Raw genomic sequence first — 22,129 nt, forward strand, 5'->3', positions numbered from 1 at the left:
ATCTAAAAGATTCAAACAATTTTAATTTAATTTTGATTGCAGAGATAAAAAAATATAAAATGAAAAAATCATCAAAAAAGAACCCGCTGGGTAGCGCGGGTATCAACCTAGTTTTCCTTTAAAAACAGTATTTCCATTTATATAACTTTTTCTTTTTGAAATATATAACATCGTGTTTTGAATTATTATATTTTTTTGTTTATCACATCATCATAAAAGTCTTAATCTTATTCGTGGATTGCTTAGGCATGAATTTGGATGTTAGACAAAAGTCACAAAACCAGATCGAAAACATACATAGAAAATATGAATACATTGTAACTATGTTGGGCAGCGAAATCCATCGGGAAGGGTTCGTCCACAGGCGTCAAGGGCCAAGTTAAGGTGAATAGGAGTGTCGATGGTGATGCCAAGAATGCTAAGCTTAAGTGCAGTGCAAAAGCAAAGCGCAACATCAAGATCAATTAGACCAAAGAGAATAGAGCAACAAGGTCTCATTACTGGTGCACCGAGATTCAAGTTGATGAGGTTGAGAACATTTGCGCATGTCGAAAGTTTGAGAGCGTCTCTTGGGCAAGTGCTGCCTGCGGAAACCTGGGTAATGATGAGGTTGAGGAAGAGAATATTGCTCACAAGGAATAAAGCAAGGATAGTTGAGGTCTTTGGAGCCATTGTCATCCCGATCTTGTGTTTCCGAATCTTTCTATATGTTTGTGAGTTACTTTGAGTTATGTAGCATATATGTAAATGAAGGGTATTTATAATGTTTGAAATGTTCATTGGTTTGATTATAAATAAGTGATTTAAATCTGTTATTTATAGTGACTATAAATGTTCTTTTTCTTTTGTATAAACTACATAAAGTTAATTTAAAATTAGCTCTTCTAGTTAATTTTTAATATTAAACTAGAATTATATATGAGGTAATATTAGAAGTAGAAATATATCATACTTGAACATATACTAACCGGTCGGAAAATTCCTACAATGCAGAGACATGATAAATCTAATCTAATTAGGTTTTCTTGTTCGGTTGTCTATTTTTGTTTACTTTGCTCACAGATAAAGTTTATATATCGATGTTGACCCAACATTTAGTATTCTTTTACATTAATATAGAATAGACAATGAAAATGTTTGTTATGATCAGTGGTTCTGTTCCGATATGTGTATTTTCTTGGTTTAGAGCCACAAACTCACAGTGTTTTATTTAAATTCGGATTATAACACTATGGTGATACTAGTACAATGAATCTACTAGGTTACAAGTTCCGGTGTTGAGTCTTTTTAGTTAGGTACTAATACAGTTATGAAATTAAAATCTTATTAATTTTATAATTTTCTTTACAGATTATGATTACCATTCAATATTCATTCTAACTTTTTATTTCTCTATTCAATTCTCTTTGTTCATTCATTTCTAGTGGTCTTCTAATATATATATAGTCAAGCCACGATATGGTAAAAGAAAGATTGAACATTACAATTGGTAAAATTACAAACAAAGAAGGTATAAACCAAACCATTTACCAATTGAGTGCTTTCATCATAAATTTGAGTCATGACCTTCCTTATTGCCACTCGCTTCCTCTAACATTTCCATGAACCCTTTCTTCTTATTTCCTCTCACTGTTGTTGTTGGCATCGAGTTGAAATGAATACCTTCATCTTGAATTGATGCTTCTTCGAATCTTGTCCATAGCTCTTTCTTCAGAGTACTCTCACCCGCTCTTGTCCTGTTTTTCGTCATTACGCTCTCTGGTTCTTTAAACACTGGAGTATTCTCAACCACCATTGACATGCTTCCCTCTAAGAAAACAGTTGAGAAAGTAAAAAAGATCATCGATATGGAGTAATGAGTAATCATAAAGAAATGAACAAAAGCATCAACCTTTTTTTTACCTGTAGTGTGTTTTGCTTCTGGATTAATGTTTGGAAGATCAAATGATGATACCATTCCGGAAACACCAGTTTCATCAATTGGTTTCTTCTCATTCACAGGCTTCACAAAAACACATGTTTTAGGAGGAGAAAACCACCAAACCGGAGAGGATTGAAGATCTGTTTTTCTTGTTATTGGAGCATGTTGTATTCCCAAAAGCTCTGGATACTTTGAACACAGATCGTCTGCTTTATCAAAACCAGAGGGTCCAGAGCTTTGTGAACCATTAAAAGTGCTAGCTCCCAGTTCAGAGCAAGTGGACTTACAAGCACCTTGCTTTCCCCGTAGAGAAGATTCAGGAACCGGTCTAAACAGTCTACAAGATTTTGGAGGCGACATCTTCAAGCAAGGGGTCATTAGAAGCTCGGACTGGATTTTTCTCCTGAGTACTGGTGAAGAGTTACCAAGTCCTGCAGTTTTCATCAACTCACCTCCTAAAGAATCATCATCACTTGTTTCTTTAGAAACTTGAAGCGATTGATTTGCAGCAGCAGTTGGGAAAATCCTTTTAGCCGTAAGCTTTGACGCATTCTGATGTTTAAGGAACTCAGATTTCCCTAACGGTAATGGTGTCAAAAGAAAGAGTTGTCTACCTTTGTCAGCGTTATGATCACCACCACGCCAATGCACAAGAGGAGAAGGAGAGACTAAAGGCTCAAACTGACTAGGTTCAGGACTCTCAACATCAAACAAATCTCCTTCTTCTTCTTTACTTGATCTCACACAGCTAGTGCTCATCAAAAGCTGTTCCTCCTGATCCTTTGGAAGCAATTCAGATTCGGTTATCACTTCTTGTAATCGAGGAAACCATGGCTGCATAATCAAAAAGAAAAAAAGATTACATATAAAGTTCTAAAAAGCAAATGGTTAAACATACAAAAAGGAATGGTACCTTTAGTGTGGATAGCATATCAGACAATACAAATCTGAAAGATTCAACTTCTCTAGTCCCTTGTTTGGTCACAGTCTTACTACTACGCTTCATGGTTTGTACAACAAGCTCATCAATCTAAAAAAATTCCACATAACTCAATTAGCCATAACTCATACATACTACAGAGAGTATATACATCATAACAATATGAAACATCAATCTCTCAGGTAAAATGAAAAGGAGTGAAGCCAAAGAGTAGCAAAAGGACCTGATGGAGAACAGATGTAATATCAGAATGTACAAGGAAGAGTTGATCCAACTCATACTCATAACAACCACCACCAACTCCATGTTCTTCTTCTGTATGATTCATTTTTCACTAACTGCAAAAAGTAAACACTCAGAGAAACAAAACAAAATTGAAAATTTCCCTCTAATTTTATACATGTTCCTCTAACAACATCATCTCATCTGGTTTATATAAGGTTCGATTTCACTATGGGTTTTGCACAAAGAAAGCTAGATCTGGAGAATCGCAATGCAAAAACAAAAGTATTACGAATTTTGTTGGTATCTAAACATCACACTCTTCTTCGATTTTATTTTGTTCTAGATTGAGAAGAGCCAGTGAGAAAGAGAGTTCCAGAATTAGATTAACACGATTGCGAAAACAAACCAATTTCGAAATTGAAATTGAAATGACAGAGAAGCTTTATCAAAGTAAAGGCGAAGAGAGAGAGAGAGAGAGAGAGAGAGAGAGAGAGAGAGAGAGAGGGGCGATTCGAGATGTGGAGCAAACCTGTATGATTTTCCGGTAGACGGAGATAGAGCTCGGCGTTAGGGTTTCAAGAAGAAGACGAAGGCGGGATTTTGTAATTTTTTTCGAAATTTGGGGGTTTGAAGTTTGAAGAAGAAGATGACAAATTGAGAGTGAGAGAGAGAGAGAGAGAGCGTTGTGTACTGACTGACTGACTCCAGAGAGAGAAAGAGAGGAATAAAAGAAATCAAATTCTGTCTTTTTATTAGAATTAGTTTTAAGGACAATTATCATAAATACCATTAAAATTGGTTTTTATTCCAAAAGTATTATAATTTAGTTTTTTTCCAAAAATACCACTAATATGTATTTTTTTCCAAAAATACTGCATAATTGAATTAAAGTTCTAATACTAAAAACTAATCTCTAAATTCTAAATACTAAACCCTACCACTAAAAACTATTCTCTAAAACTAAATGTGTCAACCTAAAATTAAAAAAAAAAAATTGACATCTTTAAAAATCAATTTTTGTGTTTGTAGTAAGTTTGGAAAAAAAAAACTTTATAATATTTTTGGAAAAAAAAACTAAAATATGGTATTTTTGGAAAAAAACCTTTTGAGTTGTATTTAAAGGAATTTCTCTAATTTTAATCATGTATCCATAAAATGGGCCGAATATAATATGGGCTACAGTTGGCAATAAAGCCCAATGATTTGTGACATTTTCATTGTCATTGGCTGATGTTACTATTTTAACCTTCAAACTCTACCGTTTTATGCCGAATTACCCAACAAGCGTCCAATTTGATCGTAGCACACAGTACATTTCGTCTGGTGTGGCTCGGCTTTTGCGATTTCCCATTCCACAGTTTTAGGAAAGTTCTATTTATTTTAATTTTATCTTTTACTTCGAAAAAGATATAGAGCAGTCTTGTAAAATAAAATATAACACATAATATAAACCTTTAATATATTTTGAAGTTTTTAAGTTTCATATATATATATATATATATATATATATATATATATATATAATCGAAGTATTGTTTTGGACTCTTCATTCTTCCCAAAGATTTCGATTTAATATATATTTATAAAAAATTTGCAAAACTAAGAGTAATGATGATGAGTAATATACATATTACTTCTTGGTTTCATAATATTAATCTGTAGTTTTCTTTAAGATGAAAATTAACTTAACGATTTAGTGAGATATGAAAAAAATAACCACTAGCTCCAATGAAGTATGATATATATCAATGGTGTCACTATTTTTAAAGAATATTTTTTTTCACTCTACGTACTTCTATTTCTTACAAATAATTTATCCACCGATTTGTATATAAAAATTTCCCAACCTAACAAGTTGTCGTAGTTTAAAAATGATTAATTATAAAACTTTACACTTCACTAGTATAATTTTAACAGAACAAATCAAGAAGCCCCGTTGGAAGCTGTACACTCACACTTCGTTCCAAACTCTTTACTTCAGATCGCCAGCTAAAATAATATAGGGCCTAGGGCTTTTCACATGGTCGGTACATACATATTCTTGATCATTTTGGTTTTACATACATATATCATTATTATATAACTTTAAGTTGCATTTGAATATATAGTTGCACTAATACAATCGTATTACTCATTTGATTCTTTACTCAAACTACTCCACTTACCCTATAAATACCGACTCATACACCCTCGATATCTTCACCAATCTCAAGCATAAACAACACTCCGATCTTCATTCAAGGCTAAGCAAAATGGCTCTTAGAAACTCTCTCGCCATTTTCCTTGCACTGAACATCCTCTTCTTCGCCTTTACCGAAGCCGGCCGCTCCGGTTGTCCACCATCGTCTTCTAACAAACCGAAGCCAACCCCAAGCAGCCCTCCTGCCATCGATACATGCCCAAAAGATGCTTTGAAGCTCGGTGTTTGTGTTCAGGCGCTCAACCTGGTGAATGTGACATTAGGTGCTCCTCCGGTTAAGCCGTGTTGCAGCCTCATTGACGGTTTGGTTGATCTTGAAGCTGCAGTTTGTCTTTGTACCGCGCTTAAAGCTAGCATTCTCGGCATCAACATTAACCTTCCAATCAACCTTAGCTTGCTCCTCAATGTTTGCAGCAGAAAGGCTCCACGTGGCTTCCAATGCCCTTAATTTAAATTTTCTTAGTCCTGAATTTGTTGGGCATGCATGAAATGTGCTCGAACGTTAAATTGTATTCCTTTCCTTTTTTTTTTTTTTTGTGTGTGTTTTCTGCTTATTTGATTTGGTGCATGAGAAAGAGGAAGATCCTCATCAAGAAATATGGGTTTGTGTTGTTGTAATCTATTTCACTTGTCTTGATAATAAAATAATGCTTTTGTTTTAGTGTTACCAACTATGCTTGCTTCGTTTTTAATCAAAATAATGTAGGGGGGAATAACTTTAATCTGGTCCGTGAGTGTTGGATTTGTTCATGCACACGTGCATTTAGGATTATTCACAGTAAATGAACTGTACTGATATTAAGAGGAATATACATACAAACACCAAGGATTATTCATCAGAGATTATTTAATTCTGCATCAGAAAGCCATGCATGGTCTACAGAGTTTGTAGCAACTAGCAACACGTACGTGCGAGGAATGAGAAAATATAATCATGATAAATAGTGAAAAAGGTGGTAAACTATAGTAATTAATATATATTATCTTATTTAGAATAAGCTACGTACTCTGAACTCTAAATAGTTAATAGAAGTTATTTACCAAAATGCGAACTATTTTCCGTTGGTACGTATCTTTGATTTTAAAGTCGGATCTCACAATAGATCGACGGACTAAACCCAAAAGCCGGTTAAACATCAAACGCACAAGAGTAAATAACATTTTGCCAAAAAAAAAAAAGAGTAAATTAACTTTAGCATATAAATGTTTTATATGTGAACTATATATATATATATATATACATGTAGGGAGTTTGGATTATGATTGTTGTATTTATACATATTGTTTGCTTTATAAATTTCATAGTCAAAATCTATTAGTAATCAATAAATTGATTATTGTTTTTTATATAATATTTTAGGAGTCTCTTCAAGCTATAACCTCGCCAGAATATAACACTAAGTTTGGTTCAGTTTGGTAAGATCAGTTTCAACCAGTGTTCAAGAAAGCACTAGGCGGTATCTGGGCGGTGACCCAACGCCTAGCGCCTAGAACGCTTAGTCGGAGCCTAGACGGTTTTTAGGCGGTTTAGGCGTTTCCAACATAAAACATTATATATATATAATTATATTAAAATATATGTTATAAAAATAAAAAATTTATAAATTATAAACAACGGTAAGAAAAATACATTTATTTAAGTTATATTAACAACATATAAATGTTTATAATTACTTATATAGATATAAAACATAATAATTTAATTATATGTAATTTAAAAATCAAAATAAATATTAAAATAAAATGTATATAATTTTAAGCGGGTTAGGCGGTCATTTAGGCGTCTGCTGAGCGCCTACCGCCTAGACGGCGCCTAGGCGGCCGCCTAGACCGCTTTCTTGAACACTGGTTTCAACCGATTGAATTAATTTTGGGTTAGGAAATTTTCTGTTTGATATGGGTTAGCATATGTCAAACTATAACACTATATGAATTTCTGATTCAAAACCAATCCAGGATGAATACATTAAATATTTCTTTCTTTCTGATCTTCTAATTCTATTTTTTCTTAGTTTTTAAAATTATTTTTCTTTCATATTTGAATTCTGACCCGTTGAGAACTAAGAGTTATTTTCTTTCACCTTAAATTCCCGACCTGATGAGAATTCAAATGAACACCAATACTCTATTGAATATCTGAACTTACGTTGTGGGCGAGTTTGGGTTAATTATGATTTGCAAACGAATATTATGAAGTGCGCAGCATGTGTTTTTGGTAACAACAAGTAACATCCTCTGAAACCTAAGCATCATGATTTATTTTGTACTATCGTTTATGTGAATCAAATCGTTCCAAATCCCATAAATTTCGGGTCAACTTTCACTCAATAAGAAAAATATACAGAAAAATTTCAACTTCGTTTTAACTTAATGATTGTTTTGATCATTGATTTTCTAGGTTTTATATTGTACAGAAATATGTTTTAAAATCCTTTTTGTAAGATATCGATAATATTTACTACAGTTTTTACTTATCTTCTATCAACCGAAAGAATTCATATGGAAACATATATATATATATATATATATATATATTTTAACAAAACGGAAACATATATGTTAATCTCCTAAAATCATATGGTAACATGCATAAACATAACCATAACTTTGCCTTTTGATTGGATTTTCTTAACTTCGCCTTTTGATAGGATTTTCTTAAGAGACAAGAAGACGATAATCACCACAACATATTACTTGGTTTAAACTATTTGAAGTTTTGAACCATACCAACTTTTTTCATTTTTCACTTCTTTTAGAAATACTATGTAGTTAACTAATGAGAAATTCATTATTAGAAGAAAAAAGAATATAGTGGACCAATCAATTGATCAATTTATTAAAAAAAGAATAATATGGAATGATGATTATCATATTGTTACTAGCATGTCGAAGGAATAACTACATTCTCCACCTCTCCTATAGGCTGTAGCAAGCTACTACCCGTGAACCACATTTTGGCAGGTAATTCGACCGTATTTTATAATCCAAATATGATAAGATAATCACCACCATACACGAAACAATATGTTATTTATTCAGCAAAAGGATAAAATAGTAGAATCTCGCACATACATCTCATTCAATCGCACATACATCTCATTCAATATAGAAACAAATGATATCCGGAAGAGATATATTTAATGTAACTACATCAGCAAGTAAATCTAAACTATAAATATTACATAATTTAACTAAAGAAAAAGATTAAAACACTAAAATCCACAACCATAGGTTTTTAAATATCATATATTCTTGTATGTGTATCCTAAATTAAATTAGTTAGGTTTTTTAGGTTTATACATACCAATATTTTTAAATTATTTTTTATTATGCTTTTTCCGTACGTTTTCAAAATGGAAATGTGAGTTTCTTTCGTGCTTTCAAATAAAAATTAGTGTTTGCAAAAAATTAGTGCTTGTAAACATCTTTATCTGTTTGCAAAAGTTTTTGTTTCTGAAATATTTTGGAAATAAAAAACGGACTTCAAAGCGAGTTTTTGAAACGACCCTACCCCCACCTTTCTTAATTTACTTCACGTCTTCTATCGGCCCTGTATCCATCTTAATTTGATGGCGAGTACGCTACATTTGGGATGTTTTAAAGGTTTTTTACCGACCCTACAAACTTTTCATAAATTATACGGTGTCGGCAATCAATTTTTTGGAAAGTTATCCATTTTGGAATTGCTGCAATTCAAGTACACTTAGTTGTGGAGTTTTTTTAGTATGGTTTACTAAAAAGATAAGTGCACTTTGACAATATAAGTAACCAAATCAATTTTTTTAAATCTTTCTGCATTCATCACCATAATTCCTAAAATCAAAGTGTTACAATTTGCATATAAACTACATATAATTTTGGATGAATTTGGATTTTTTTTTGTTCCAAACTATCAAATTGACCTTTTTGATCTCAAATTTGTGTTTAACCATCTCATAAAGTGGGGAAAGTCTATACAATGAAAATATACATTTGAGATATTTTTATATTTTAACCCAAACAAAAATAACCAAACTAGTCTATCTGTTATACGTAATGATTTGATAGGTCGTCATAAACTTTGTCTTTGTGTGAGATTATGTGTAAACAATGTTGTTTTAGAAATAATGGTGATATAAGTCTACCCCGTGACATAGAGATTTGTTAAAGGATAAGATATGTTCACATGGACAGCGTGAAGGACTAAAGAACAATAATTCCATTTTAGTCTTTAGATGTGCTAAGTATATTGGCCGAGGGTGCCCAAAACACACTTGCAATGTACATAATATATTTGCTTAATATACTAATAATTCGGAATAATTTTTCTTTATTAAGGTAATAATAGAAATGTTAAGGTAGCAATAGAAGTGTGATCAAGAATGTATAGCTCAACTGGTAAAAATCTCATGCAAAAATTCAAAGGTTGTTACTTGTTAGTTCGAATGACTTTTGGAATTAGATCATATAACATCTTCTCGTTCACAACAAAATAAAAATAAAAATAATAAAATATGTAATTTAAGAAAACAAAATAGAGTGATAGCTATTATTAATGGTTGGCCTTAGTTTAAAAGCAAGGCCAAAGGTGAGTTTTAATTTTTAGTCTCTTATGTACTGTTGTAATTTATAAAGATGTCCCTTATCTTTCTTTTTTTTTTCTTTTGAAATATTTTTCTTTAAAACACTTAAAATCCCTCTAACAACCCACCATTGGAGAAGGTTTGGAAATTCTTCATAGAACCTCTATATTATATTATATAATAATAATAATAATAATAATAATAATAATAATAATAATAATAATAATAATAATAATAATAATAATAATAATAATAATAATAATAATAATAATAATAATAATAATAATAAAAATAATAATAATAATTAGAAGTAGTTATGTACTAATTAGAATATTGCTCATGTTTTGAAATAGCCACCGTGTATGTCTAAGGCTTTAGATGGTAATTTATCTCATAAATAGCGAGAAAGAAACAGATGACAAGTATTATGCTTCAAAACAATTAGAACACAAGTATTATGCTTATTAAAAAAAAAAAAAAAAAGGGTGACAACCAATTTATGAGACTTTGTACAACTAATTCCTAAGTGAAAACAATATATTTGATTAATTAAAATTAGAACGATGACAATGATGAGTTGATGACAAGTAAGTTGTCCTTAATAATCAAACTATATCTATAAAAATATATTAGTCAACTAATCCACTATTAAAGACAAATTATCAATTAAACCTTCACATTCTCTCCTAATGAAAACACTATAAATACCCACTAAACACTTAACATTTCTCTCCACCAATCTCAAACAAACTTAAACTCACTACTACTTCTTGAGCCTTTTCACCTCCAGAAACAAATGGCTCCAAGAACCTCCCTTGCACTTTTCCTTTCCCTCAACCTCCTCTTCTTCACTCTCACCTCTGCGACCACCTCAAGCACAGGGTCTTGTCCTAAAGATTCTCTACAGCTCGGTGTTTGCGCCAATGTGCTCAAGCTAGTTGACTTAACATTGGGAAACCCACCAGTAAAGCCATGCTGCTCTCTCATCCAAGGCTTGGCTGACCTTGAGGCTGCAGCCTGCCTCTGTACTTTGCTCAAGGTTAACCTTCTTGGAATCAACCTTAACCTTCCCATTAATCTCAGCGTACTCCTCAATGTTTGCGGTAGAAAAGCTCCAACGAACTTCCAGTGCGCCTAAGTTGAATACTTATGAACTCTTGGAACCTACTTTCTTAAGTTCTTGTTTTATTTAATTAAGGTGATTATTTTTTTTTGTTTTTTTGTATTTTTCTTGAACTGTTTGAAATAAACGTACGTTCTCATGCAATAATGGATAATCAGTTTGTCTGTGACTGTTATCGGCAAATATGTACTCCTTTGCTTAATTGTTCCTCCATCTCTTCTTTGTAACTGTGTCTTTCGAACTCGATAAATAAATTCACTTCTTACCATTTTTTTTTTTTGGGCAAAAATTTCACTTCTTACTATAATTAAATTTTAACATAGCGAATGAAATAGCACCAATATTGGAAACTGTATACTTCACACTTCGTTCCAAACTCGTTCCTTCAGATCGCCTGCTAGGGCTTTTAAACCACATGGTCGGTACACATATACATATTATTGATCATTTTGCTTTTACATACATATATCATACTTATAAGTTTAAGTTATAACCCTAAGTACTCAATCTAAAACAGTCTTGTACTCTTGTTACTCATTTGCCCACTCACCCTGTAAATACCGACTAATACAAAATCTCAATGACTTAACCAACCTACAGTGTACGTGCGGGGAATGAGCTATATATCGAAAGATAATTATGATAAAATAATTAATGGAAAGTTAACTGTAGTCATATATCCTTATTTAGAATAAGCTACGTACTCTGAACTCTAAAACATGCTTAATAGAAGTTATTTACCAAAATGCTGACTGTTTCAGTTGGTATCTTTGAATTGCTATTGCATCTGTGGATCAATTATTCGTAAAACTCCTGCAAGCGCATTCATTTTTCAAATGCTAAGTCATACTCTTTCGTTCAAAACACTATAAACACTTTGAAATTGTAACCTTTCACTTGTACAAATTTCTGCATTCACTGCATTTAAACCAGTCAAGCCTTTAAAGACAGACCTCACAATGACCTTATCGGACTAAACCTAAAAGCTGGTTAAATCTCAAACGAAACTACAAAAGAGTACTTAACTAATATAAATGTTTTTTTTTAACCAAGAATATAAATATTTATAGTGAAAATAGACTAGATTGACACAATTTGGAAAAAAAAATTGCTCGATTGACACCCTCTCTTAGGAGAAAACTAGATTGACACAACTTTGTGTCTAAATTACCAAAAGCCCAATTAAATTGAATTAGAAAATAAAAACTAAGTGATTAAATAAAAAATAAAAATATTCAGAGTGAAACCTCTCACCTAAAAAACCCCGACAATCCTTTTTTTTTTAAACACCGATATCGGCTTTGTTTCTTCCGCCGGCGAAGAAGAGCTTTTACAGTCCAGCGAGATTCTGAGGTCGTCGGCGTTGGCTCGTTATTCCGACGGCAACGGTGTTGGGTCGTTTATTCCGATGGCGAATTAAGAACCCTAGTGGCTTCGGTGGTGGTTGATTTTCGGATTCGGCGCCGGTGTTCTTCAAGCCCTTGCCAGTGTTACACCCTTTGAGGTATGAAAGCTTTCCTTTTTGTTGCTTTTTGGCTTAATTTACAGGACAAAAACGACCCATCAAATCACATGTCTTCCCTTCCCCTTAATTTGTTAAATTAGTTTTGGTCAGAGTGATTTTGTACAACTGAAAATTGTAGATTTTCGGATTCGGTGGTTGTTGATATTCGGATTCGGTGGGTGGTTGTGTTTTTTCCTTTATAGAATCGATTACTCAGTTGATTGAAATTGTATTAACCTTGATTTTGTTTTGGGTCTTGTTATTCAATAGTTTTGGTTTCCACTTCAAGCTCGTTTTTTGAAGTCTGATTTGATTTTGGCGTGGAACCAATAGCTTTGGTCAGTGGTTCTTCATAAATCCGGTATGTTTTCAGTTCTCTCCCTCCTCCCCCTGTTTCATTCATCATAGCTATTTATTCAAAACTTAGAGCGCCCATAAGAGGCGCCAATTCTTTCGGTTAAATCCGCTTAGACCTACACTGATTTCTTTTCTATTGTTGGATTGAATACGGATGAGTCCATCAACCCGACTTATTTTACCTAGTAGTACTAAAATTTTGAATTGTTTGGTTTTCTAGTAATCTTGAAGTCAACAGTTCGAATAGTTTGCTTTTCGTCAAATCTATTTTCAAAAACATAACAGAGACATGATAGGCTAGGTCCAGTGAACATGATAAGTGTTTATCTTCACTGTTTAATTTCTCTATTGTATTTTTGATGATTCAGATCTTCAGTTCCAAGCACAATTTAAAGGAAACCCAGTTTAGCATCCGTCCAGCTTCTTTTAGGTTCATTTAGCTTTTTATTTGGTATGCTGTTCTTTTCTGATTGTTTTCATCGGTAATATATAATAAGAACTCACATTGTGAATGATGCATTGTACTTTTTTGGGTCCCCTTTTGTTACTTCCTCTTATGTTTTAGCTTCTTTCATATTATATAAGTATTGTGTGTGTGTGTGTGTCTTTTTAAAACTGCCAACTTGTGAATGATTTAGTTTTATCCTAACTGTTTTTTTTTTGTATGTTTAGGAATGGCATCATCAAGCAATATCATCAAATATCCTCCTCTACTTTATGAAGAAGGGAAATCGCCTCTCCAACATAGGAGCATGAACCACAATTGTTTTGTGTCCAAAATTGGAATCTTGAGAGAAGGATTAGGGGTGGACGTGTGGGATAAACTCAAGGACTCATCTCTTGGAGTGTTTATAAAGTTTGCTGAATTGGAATACACTTGGGCTGCGCAGAGAGTTCACTTTCTACTCACACATCAGCTGAGAATCAACAACATTCATGAGGTTTGGTCTTTGATCGATAATAGGCCAATTAGATTTTCTTTAAATGAGTTTGTAGAGATAACAAGGTTAAATTGTGATGCATTTGACCTTTTAGAGAACTTTGATGTTGATCACCATGATTTCTGGAAAGAAATGAAAATACCAACAACCCTTGATGGTCCTATGTGGAGTGAGTTGGTAAAGGTTATTGATTCTAACAAAACATGACATCTTGATAAGAGAATGATGGTTGGTAGGTTATGTTTGTTGTCAGTATGCGTACATGGAATTCATCATACATCTAGAATCCCGTTGGCAACCGCTAAGAGAGTTTTAGATCCAGTTGCTTTTGAAAAACATCCATGGGGTCGGGTTGCTTTTAGTAGTCTAGTGAATTCTGTGAAGATGGTTGACTATGACAGAGATTCATACACCATACACGGGTGTGTTCATGCCTTGTTAATTTGGTTGTATGAGAGTGTTACTGGAATAGGAGAAAGTTATGGGTTTAGAAGGATAGAAACCACTGGTGTTCCACTTCTTGATTGGCGATCATCTCGAAAACGTATCAACTTCACAAACTTCATCCAAAACGAGAAGAAGTTGCATGGACAGTTTAGTAGTGGTGCTAGTTTGTTACTATCTTTTTAAACAAAAATACTTTTGACATCAACAAATAATTTGTGTGAATTTAAAGTTATTACCAGTGTTAATCACTTTATTCATGGCTTGTAGGTTCGTGTTAGGCATATGGTTCATGTTTCAGAGGAAAACATGTATCCTCTATGGCCTGACACAGATGAGCATACAGATCTACACCTAGACGAGCTACTTAAAGATCTCATTCATAATCGTTTGTCTCTAAATGCTTGGAGTTGTGTCAAAACAGTTGGTATAAGTTCAAAAAAGAAGAAAAGGAGTGCTGAAGCTGATAAGGTGAATGACAACAGAGGGTGCAATCCTAAGAAAAAAAGATTGACAAATAGTGATCCTAAATGTGAACAAGGAGAAAATGTAACCAACATGGAGGTAAGGTTTCGTTTTCCTTTACCGTAATTGATTAACATTTTTTGTCTTCTCTATTATGATATTAATGAACATGTTATTGTAGGATGGTAAGGATGACAAGTCAATTTCTTTGGATATTTGGAGGGCGATTGAGAAAATGAATGAGACTATTTCTGACTTGGGCAAAACACTCAACAGTCGAATAGATGCTTTGGAGAGTAAATTTGAAACATTCGTTGAAAAAAAAATGACGGTGTTCAAAGAGGAGATGGGTGAGAGGATTAAAGCATTGGAGAAAGAAAGAAAAGAGCCAAAAGACGCTGATGTACGGAATGATGCCACTTCGCACACCATTAACGATGATGAGGGAATAAGTAAAGCACCTGTAAGTTACATTTTCCTTTACTTCTCATGTTCTGTTGTTGTCTAAAACTTCTCATGTTCTGTTTTTAAAAAACTCGATCACGTCGTTTTATTTTTTTACTTCTCATGTTCTGTTTTTTTTTTACTTCTCATGTTCTATTTTTTAAAAACTTCTCATGTTCTGAATTTATAAAACTTCTCATGTTCTGTTTTTTTTAAACTTCTCATGTTCTGTTTTTTTTAAACTTCTCATGTTCTGTTTGTTTTTTTCTTAAACATATCATGGATTGTTTTTGCTTCTCATGTTCGATTTTCTTACCTCCTTGGAATGTTCTGTTTGGTTGCAGTCATGGATTGTTGAGATGAAGTAGACATCACAAGATGAATTTCCAGTTCAAAGGGTGGTGAGGAAAGAATCTATGAAGGTTGGGAAGAAGGAAACTTCCAAGATAAAGAAGATTACTGGTCTTGCTTCTGACGATGTTGAGGATATTACTACCCAAGTTCAGAAAGCTAAATTGAAAATAGCTTCCAGTTCTGAAGATACATGGTCCAACAAGGAGGATCAGTTGGTACATAAAAAACTTGAGGTGACATTAAACCGCCTTGGAGAGGCTTTGACGAAGTTGGATGGACCTGGACCTTTGAAGACTTCTAGACGCGTGCCCCAGTTGGCAGAATCGCAGAAGTATCCTTACCTTGGTAACTCGACAGTCAAGCGGATCATTACAAGGCGATCATCTTAAGCCTGTAGATGATGAGAAACATCAGAGACTTCTGGATTTTCTCAGCCTTGATAAGTATATATCAACAACTCTGAATAGTTTATAAAAGTTACTATCATTATCTATATATGTACTAACTTTTTCTTATATTCACAGGGAAGAGCCACTTAGCACCAGCAACGCAGCTGTGAGATTCTATTGGAAAATTATGACTCCAAGGAAACATTGGCCCAGAAATGACTATGGATGGTTGACAGAACATGTAAGTTTATTTTTGATAATTTAGTATAGGCGTTTATTCAATACTATATTTTCGCTTATTCTAGTTTTTATTTTTTTGAATGTAGCACATGGGTTGTGCAATGGCTATGTTCCGGCGAAGATATATGCGTGAGCCTTGTCTGTATCATAAAGAGCGCATAGCTTTCTTAGACCAAGATCTGATGACTACATTGAAGAATGACTACATACAGTTTGATATGGGGCCTAAGAATTTGTGTTTTGGGATTCCTATGTGAAACACGTTTTTGGTGAATATCCTGAGGAGTCAGCTACGAACAAGAAGTGGTGGATTGATGTGGATAACTTATACGCTTGTCTTTTTGTCAATGGGAACCATTGGGTGGCTTTGGATATTGACTTGCGAGGTAAGAAGATTCACATCTATGATAGCATTCCAACCTTGGTGAATGACGAACAAATGGCCATTGCATGTTTGCCTTTAAGGCGAATGATTCCTGCGATGTTAAGTGACATGATTCCTGAGACAAACCGTAAAAATAGCAGAGCAATGTTGGAATTGAGAAGGGTGAAGAAAAATGTTCCTCGGAATGAAAATCCAGGTGATTGTGGTGTGTATGCTCTTAAGTACATTGAATGTTTAGCTCTTGGGAAAACATTTGATGGGCTTTGCGATGAGAACATGTTGGCTCTTCGGATTAAGCTTGCAGCGGAATTATACGACGAAGTCAGAGAATTAGCCATACCAGCTAATATGACTGATTCACCTCCTCGAGCTAAAGCTATTATCATCCCTTCCCTAGTTGATGAGTCCTTGTAGACTATTTTGTTTCATTGCCTTACGTTTTGTAATAACATTATAATTGTAGACTATTCTTCTTTTGCATGTGAATTTGAACGTGAATGATGATAATATAACTTGAAGACTATTCTTCTTTTGCATGTGAATTTGAACGTGAATGATGATAATATACTCATTTTAAATTTTAAATTGTTACTAACAAAATAAGTGGAGAATATAAAAGAACTTTGAACTAAAAAGAGTTCTATGTCAATGAAAGCATCGTCATTTTCAACAAAAAAATAAAGAGAACTTGGGAAGATAACAAAAACTAGGAAATTATAGAGTACATGTCTTGCGATTATGCCCTACTTGGTTGCAATTACCACATGTGTATTGTTTTCTTGGCTTCTTTTCCATTGCAATTTCCAATGCTGATTTGATTCTTGAATTCTTTCGTCTACCTGGTTGTTGTTTTGGAATCGGTGGTCTACATACCTTCGTTATCACATGTCCAGGAACAGATTTATCAAGCTCCCTTGGCATGATGGCATTCTCGTAGGAAGTGTAAACGTAGTGTTTCCGATAATAAGGATGACTCATTGAAATGCGAGAAATGTTTCTGAATTCACCGGCCGCAATTGCATGTGCACAAGGGAGTTTCTCCAAGTTAAACCTTCGACACGTACACTTTTTATCTTTCAAATTGAAAACATGCAGAGATGTTCCACTTGTTACTTGTACTTGGTGTGCATCGATATCTTGGACAGTAAGTAACTTAGCATAGTCCACACGACCCTATAAAATAATAACGACATTATATTAGAAACTTAGTTGTATAACATACACACTTGCTAAGAAAGGATGAAAACGAACAGACCTGGAGAATTTTCTCTACACCACGAGTCAAGTCTGTTGTCATCTTCAATGCATCAGTCCTTCTATCTGAAAACCACCTAGTCATCATGGACCTTATTTCTTCCAATAGTTGTACAATAGGAAAGCTCCTAGCATGTGACATGACCTTTTTCATTGATTCTGCAATGTTGCTTGTAAGCAAGTTGTACCTATCACCTGGGAAATGTACACGAGTCCACATACGCACATCAGCCCTTACGAGGTACTCATGTAGTGCTGGATTCATGGCTTCTATATGATCAAATGTGGTTTGAAAGTCGATAAGTCTAAAAGCATTTGCCGCCTTTTTAACCAAAGCAAATTCTGCTCGACCTTTAAACCGAACCAAAATATTCTTGTACATATGGTATGTGCATATTCCCCTACTAGACTTCGGATAAACCTTTTTAATAGCTTTCCCAATTGATTTGTGCCTATCAGAAATAATGGAAAGACTTTCATCATCAGGTATCACACAACTGAGTTGCTTGAAAAATCATTCCCCCTATTCATCATTCTCTGTATCAACCACGGCGAAAGCAATTGGAAAAATCTGAAAATTGCCATCTTGAGCTGTTGCTGTCAGTAGTGTCCCTAAGTATTTTTCCTGTAAAAAAGTACCATCCACAACAACCACTTTCCTCAAAAACGGAAATCCATGTATGCTTGCACCAAATGCTAGAAAACAGTACTTAAATCTTTGAGCTTCATCAACATCAAGCTGTGTAAAAGTTCCAGGATTTGCTCTTTTTATCATATACAAATATGTAGGAAGCTGCTCATAACCACTCTCTGGACTACCCCTGACCAACTCGCGAGCATGCCTTAACGTTCGATATGCTTTCCAATAATCCATCTATCATCAACAAATATTTTTTTTTCATTGTTGTGAAAAAAAAAACGGAATAATGCTAAAGCTAAACAAAATAATCAAAATAATGCTAAATAAATGGAAACATTATACCTTGATTTGAAAGCGTTTATTTAACGCTTCAGCAACATGCATTGGCAGTACCTTGGGACCAACTCCACCAACAAAATCTTTGTACAACTCTCCTACAATATGATGATCTGCTTGTCGGGCACGTGTAGAGCGCTCTGTTACAGAACATGTATGTGCTGAAATAAACACACGGACCTCAAACTTTGGAAAGTGATTTATTGTTGCAGCTCTTACCCTCCACTTGCATCCTTTAACCCAACACTTGACAATCAATAGTGTTGGTCTCGATTTGTAAACAAAATAATCAAACCTTTGTACCAAGGTTAGTATCTTCAAACGTGTTTCTAGGTGCTCCTTTGTATCATATATTTGCCCAACAGCCAAATTCACAGAAGACAAGTCTACCTTTGAGACATCAACAGATTTCTTATTTTCTTCAATATAAAAAGATGAACTTCTGTTCTTCATTGGCAATTTATGATCCTCTTCTTCTGGTGGAATTCCATACATGGTAAAATTCTCATCATCAGAATCTGTTCCGTCAGAATCATCACAATAATCAAATCTACTATCATCTTCATCGATCTCTTCTTCATTTGTGTCGATGGCCATATCAAGATAATCTTCTCCAACCTGATCATTTTCATCTCTTCCTCGTTTCTTACCTTTGTGATTCAAATCAGTCTGTATTTTCTTCTTCACTTCAACACAAAGTCGACCTGTAACTCTTTCCAATTGTCCCAGAAAAGTGTGCAACTGACGAGAATTATCGATAATAACTGGTGGTGTATCACTGGGTAAATCCTGCAATAACCTCTTCGAGATCTTGTAACTCAAGACAACATCAAATACCTTGTTATCCAACCTGTAATCCTCATATACCATTTCAATGCAATCATCAAATCTGCTTTGATCGTTACATTGTAGAATTCGTGAACCCCTTTCATTATCAACAACAAACAACCATTTGTTGTTGTCAAAGATCCAATTACCACAAACGAGAATCACATGCTTCATATTCTCTTGGTTGTGTAACAATCACTCTAAAACGTGAAGGAAGGGATGGAAAAAAAAAACCACCTTCAAAGAAAAATAATAGAGAAGTCGATAATGAACCCCAAAAGGAAAGAAAGCATGATTAAATCCACATTGGAGAAGAGGAAGAAGGAATTTATGGAAAAAATAAGATGAACCCAAAAGAGAAAAAAAATTTCAGTCGATATAGGGGGAGGGGAGGCACGATACAAAAGAGAAAAAATAAGGTAAACCCTAGATTCTCGCCATATATGGCAACTGCTACAAAAGTCTGTCGCTTAACTTTAAAAAAAATCTGTCTAAAAAGGCACTAATAAATCTGTCATTACCCCTGAAAAAAATCTGCTGTCACTATATCAACATAAAACAAATCTGTTATCATTGTATTCATATATAATAAATCTGTTATCAAGCAGCATATTTTTTAGTAGGAAAAAACAACTGTCATAACATAAGAAATACTGCCATAACGTATATTGTGCATGTGGGTCAATATAGCAATTTTAAAAAGACTTTCGAAAATCTGTTATCAAACAACAGATTTTTCCTTCAATCCAAAAATCAGTCATAACTTACAAAAAATCTGTCACCACTATATGTCAAACTAGCAATTAATTTTACGTTTATAAATCTGTCGCAATGTGATAGATTTTTTAAGTGAAAAATAAAACTGTTACAACAATCATAAAAAATCTGCCACAAAATTCCTAGAAAATTGATTAAAACAATGAAAATCTGTCATGGCTTTATAAATAAGTCTGTCGCGTTAAGAAAATCTGTTGTTCACAAAAAAACTGTCGTTACACACTTCAAATAAATCTGCCATAGAAAAGAAATCTGCCGTCAAACTCTGCAAATTAATCTGCCATCTAAAATAAGTCTGCCAAAAAAAAACTGCCATCGACAATAAATCTGCCACTTACAAATTAATCTGCCATTACTTGTATGGCAGACTTTTATAAAAAAAAAAAAAAAAACGAAATTGTTTGAATTTTTAACCAAGGGTAATATTGACTTTTTTTCCTAACAAAGCAAAAAAGGGTATTTTCGGTATTAAACTAACCCAACTGACCCTCAAATTTTAGGAGCTAATCTAGCAATTAACTGCTCAATTTGGGTCAAACTAGTGATTTTCCCATATTTATATCTGAACTATATATTAGCTAAGGAACAATCGGATTTATTGAACCTCTTTTTTCTCTCGGGCACTAACATGGAGGCTTCATCTGCGAAAACTTCCTCCACGCCGGCGTAGCTTTAGCTCACCGGCGTCGGAATTGTCCTGTCTCCACTCGCTTTTGCTCTCTCTTTTGCTTTCCTGTTTTTAATTTTCCCCTTTTTCAATTTGGCTAAGAATCCTTTTGAACCCCTCAGATCCCGGCGCACACAATTTCGAAAGAGACAAAGAGCGATGGCTCTTTCTGGTGAACCGCCTTCCTCTCTCTCTGCATGCATCATCCGAATTATCGGATCCACAGACAGACGCAGTGCATAATTTTCAATCTGCCTGTTTGCTCTCACATGGGGAAGCTTCTGCTTGGGCACCGAGTTTTGCCGGTGAGCTCCTTTCTGGACAAGCAGCCGCAACTCTCATGGTGGAGACGTCGACGGCACACAGCGCCTCCTTTCTCAGATCAGCAGTCCATCTCTCCAAAGAAGATATGTCCATGTGGTTTCCTGTCTCAACTTATTACCGCACCTATGCTTGGCTCCTTGTGATGCCTTGTCCTCCGAAGATGTAAGTTTATTTGCAACTAGCTTCACCATCTCCGGATAGCCGCCGCCGCCGCACAACCATTCCAGCTTGGTCAACCAACAAGAAATTAGGGTTTCTTCTAGTGGGCCTTGCACTATCTGTCAGCCCGCTAAGCTTTTCAAAAACAAAGCCCATAACCTTTAAATCCAGATCCAACATTCTTAAATTTCGCTAAACCTATTATCAAGGCCTCTTCGTTATTGTATTTGTAAGAGTGTGCGACACCTTCTGCAACCTCTAGCGACATCCCTGATTTGGTTCAGCCACTATCAATTGCAAACCTTGGCTAGAAGAAATCCCTCGACAAACTCTTCACATCAAAGCCCACAGCTTTTGGGATTCCCGTTTCTAGTTTATAGCCACACCATTGGAATGATGAAGGAAGGCATTATGACCTCAGATCCACGGAACGACAGTTACCAACACTTCCTCATTACCCTGTATGACAACCCGTCCCGCAGACCCCACTAGCCCCCCGCTAGCCACCACAACGGATCCCAAGTTGGCCCTGCAGGACATCGATCCTAAACCCTCATTGTGGATATCCCAATCCACCAGTAGGTTATTGGTGCGCCAGGACAAGCAGTCACCAATTGATCTGCAAAGCCAGCTTAGGGTCCGTTGGAGCG

At 34.5% G+C, this 22,129-nt stretch overlaps 2 protein-coding genes and 4 pseudogenes across 5 annotated transcripts; 3 read left to right on the forward strand and 3 right to left on the reverse strand.

The window, feature by feature from the left end:
- Positions 1-111: 111 nt before the first annotated feature.
- On the reverse strand, positions 112-784 carry LOC104738423 (putative lipid-binding protein AIR1B pseudogene; annotated as a pseudogene). The gene has a single exon (XR_015577548.1). The product of XR_015577548.1 is annotated as a putative lipid-binding protein AIR1B pseudogene (transcript).
- A 597-nt stretch (positions 785-1,381) lies between these two features.
- On the reverse strand, positions 1,382-3,836 carry LOC104737266 (uncharacterized). Its single transcript, XM_010457399.3, has 5 exons — positions 3,616-3,836; positions 3,085-3,199; positions 2,835-2,951; positions 1,903-2,755; positions 1,382-1,809 (listed from the first exon to the last, which is right to left on the reverse strand). The coding sequence occupies exons 2-5, from the start codon at positions 3,187-3,189 to the stop codon at positions 1,547-1,549; spliced, it is 1,338 nt and encodes a 445-aa protein (XP_010455701.2). The 5' UTR covers positions 3,190-3,199; positions 3,616-3,836; the 3' UTR covers positions 1,382-1,546.
- Positions 3,837-5,223: 1,387 nt separating this feature from the next.
- Positions 5,224-5,953, forward strand: LOC104737267 (putative lipid-binding protein AIR1 pseudogene; annotated as a pseudogene). Its single transcript, XR_015577450.1, has one exon. The product of XR_015577450.1 is annotated as a putative lipid-binding protein AIR1 pseudogene (transcript).
- Positions 5,954-10,567: 4,614 nt separating this feature from the next.
- Positions 10,568-11,239, forward strand: LOC104737268 (putative lipid-binding protein AIR1B pseudogene; annotated as a pseudogene). The gene has a single exon (XR_015577340.1). The product of XR_015577340.1 is annotated as a putative lipid-binding protein AIR1B pseudogene (transcript).
- A 2,267-nt stretch (positions 11,240-13,506) lies between these two features.
- On the forward strand, positions 13,507-16,908 carry LOC147929889 (uncharacterized; annotated as a pseudogene).
- A 300-nt stretch (positions 16,909-17,208) lies between these two features.
- LOC147929890 (uncharacterized) lies at positions 17,209-18,013 on the reverse strand. Its single transcript, XM_087480775.1, has 2 exons — positions 17,750-18,013; positions 17,209-17,667 (listed from the first exon to the last, which is right to left on the reverse strand). Exons 1-2 carry the CDS (start codon positions 18,011-18,013, stop codon positions 17,209-17,211), a joined length of 723 nt encoding a protein of 240 aa, XP_087336901.1.
- Between the last annotated feature and the right edge of the window lie 4,116 nt (positions 18,014-22,129).

The sequence above is a fragment of the Camelina sativa genome, chromosome 13, assembly GCF_030686135.1.
Source record: "Camelina sativa cultivar CO46 ecotype springtype chromosome 13, ASM3068613v1".
NCBI lineage: Eukaryota > Viridiplantae > Streptophyta > Magnoliopsida > Brassicales > Brassicaceae > Camelina > Camelina sativa.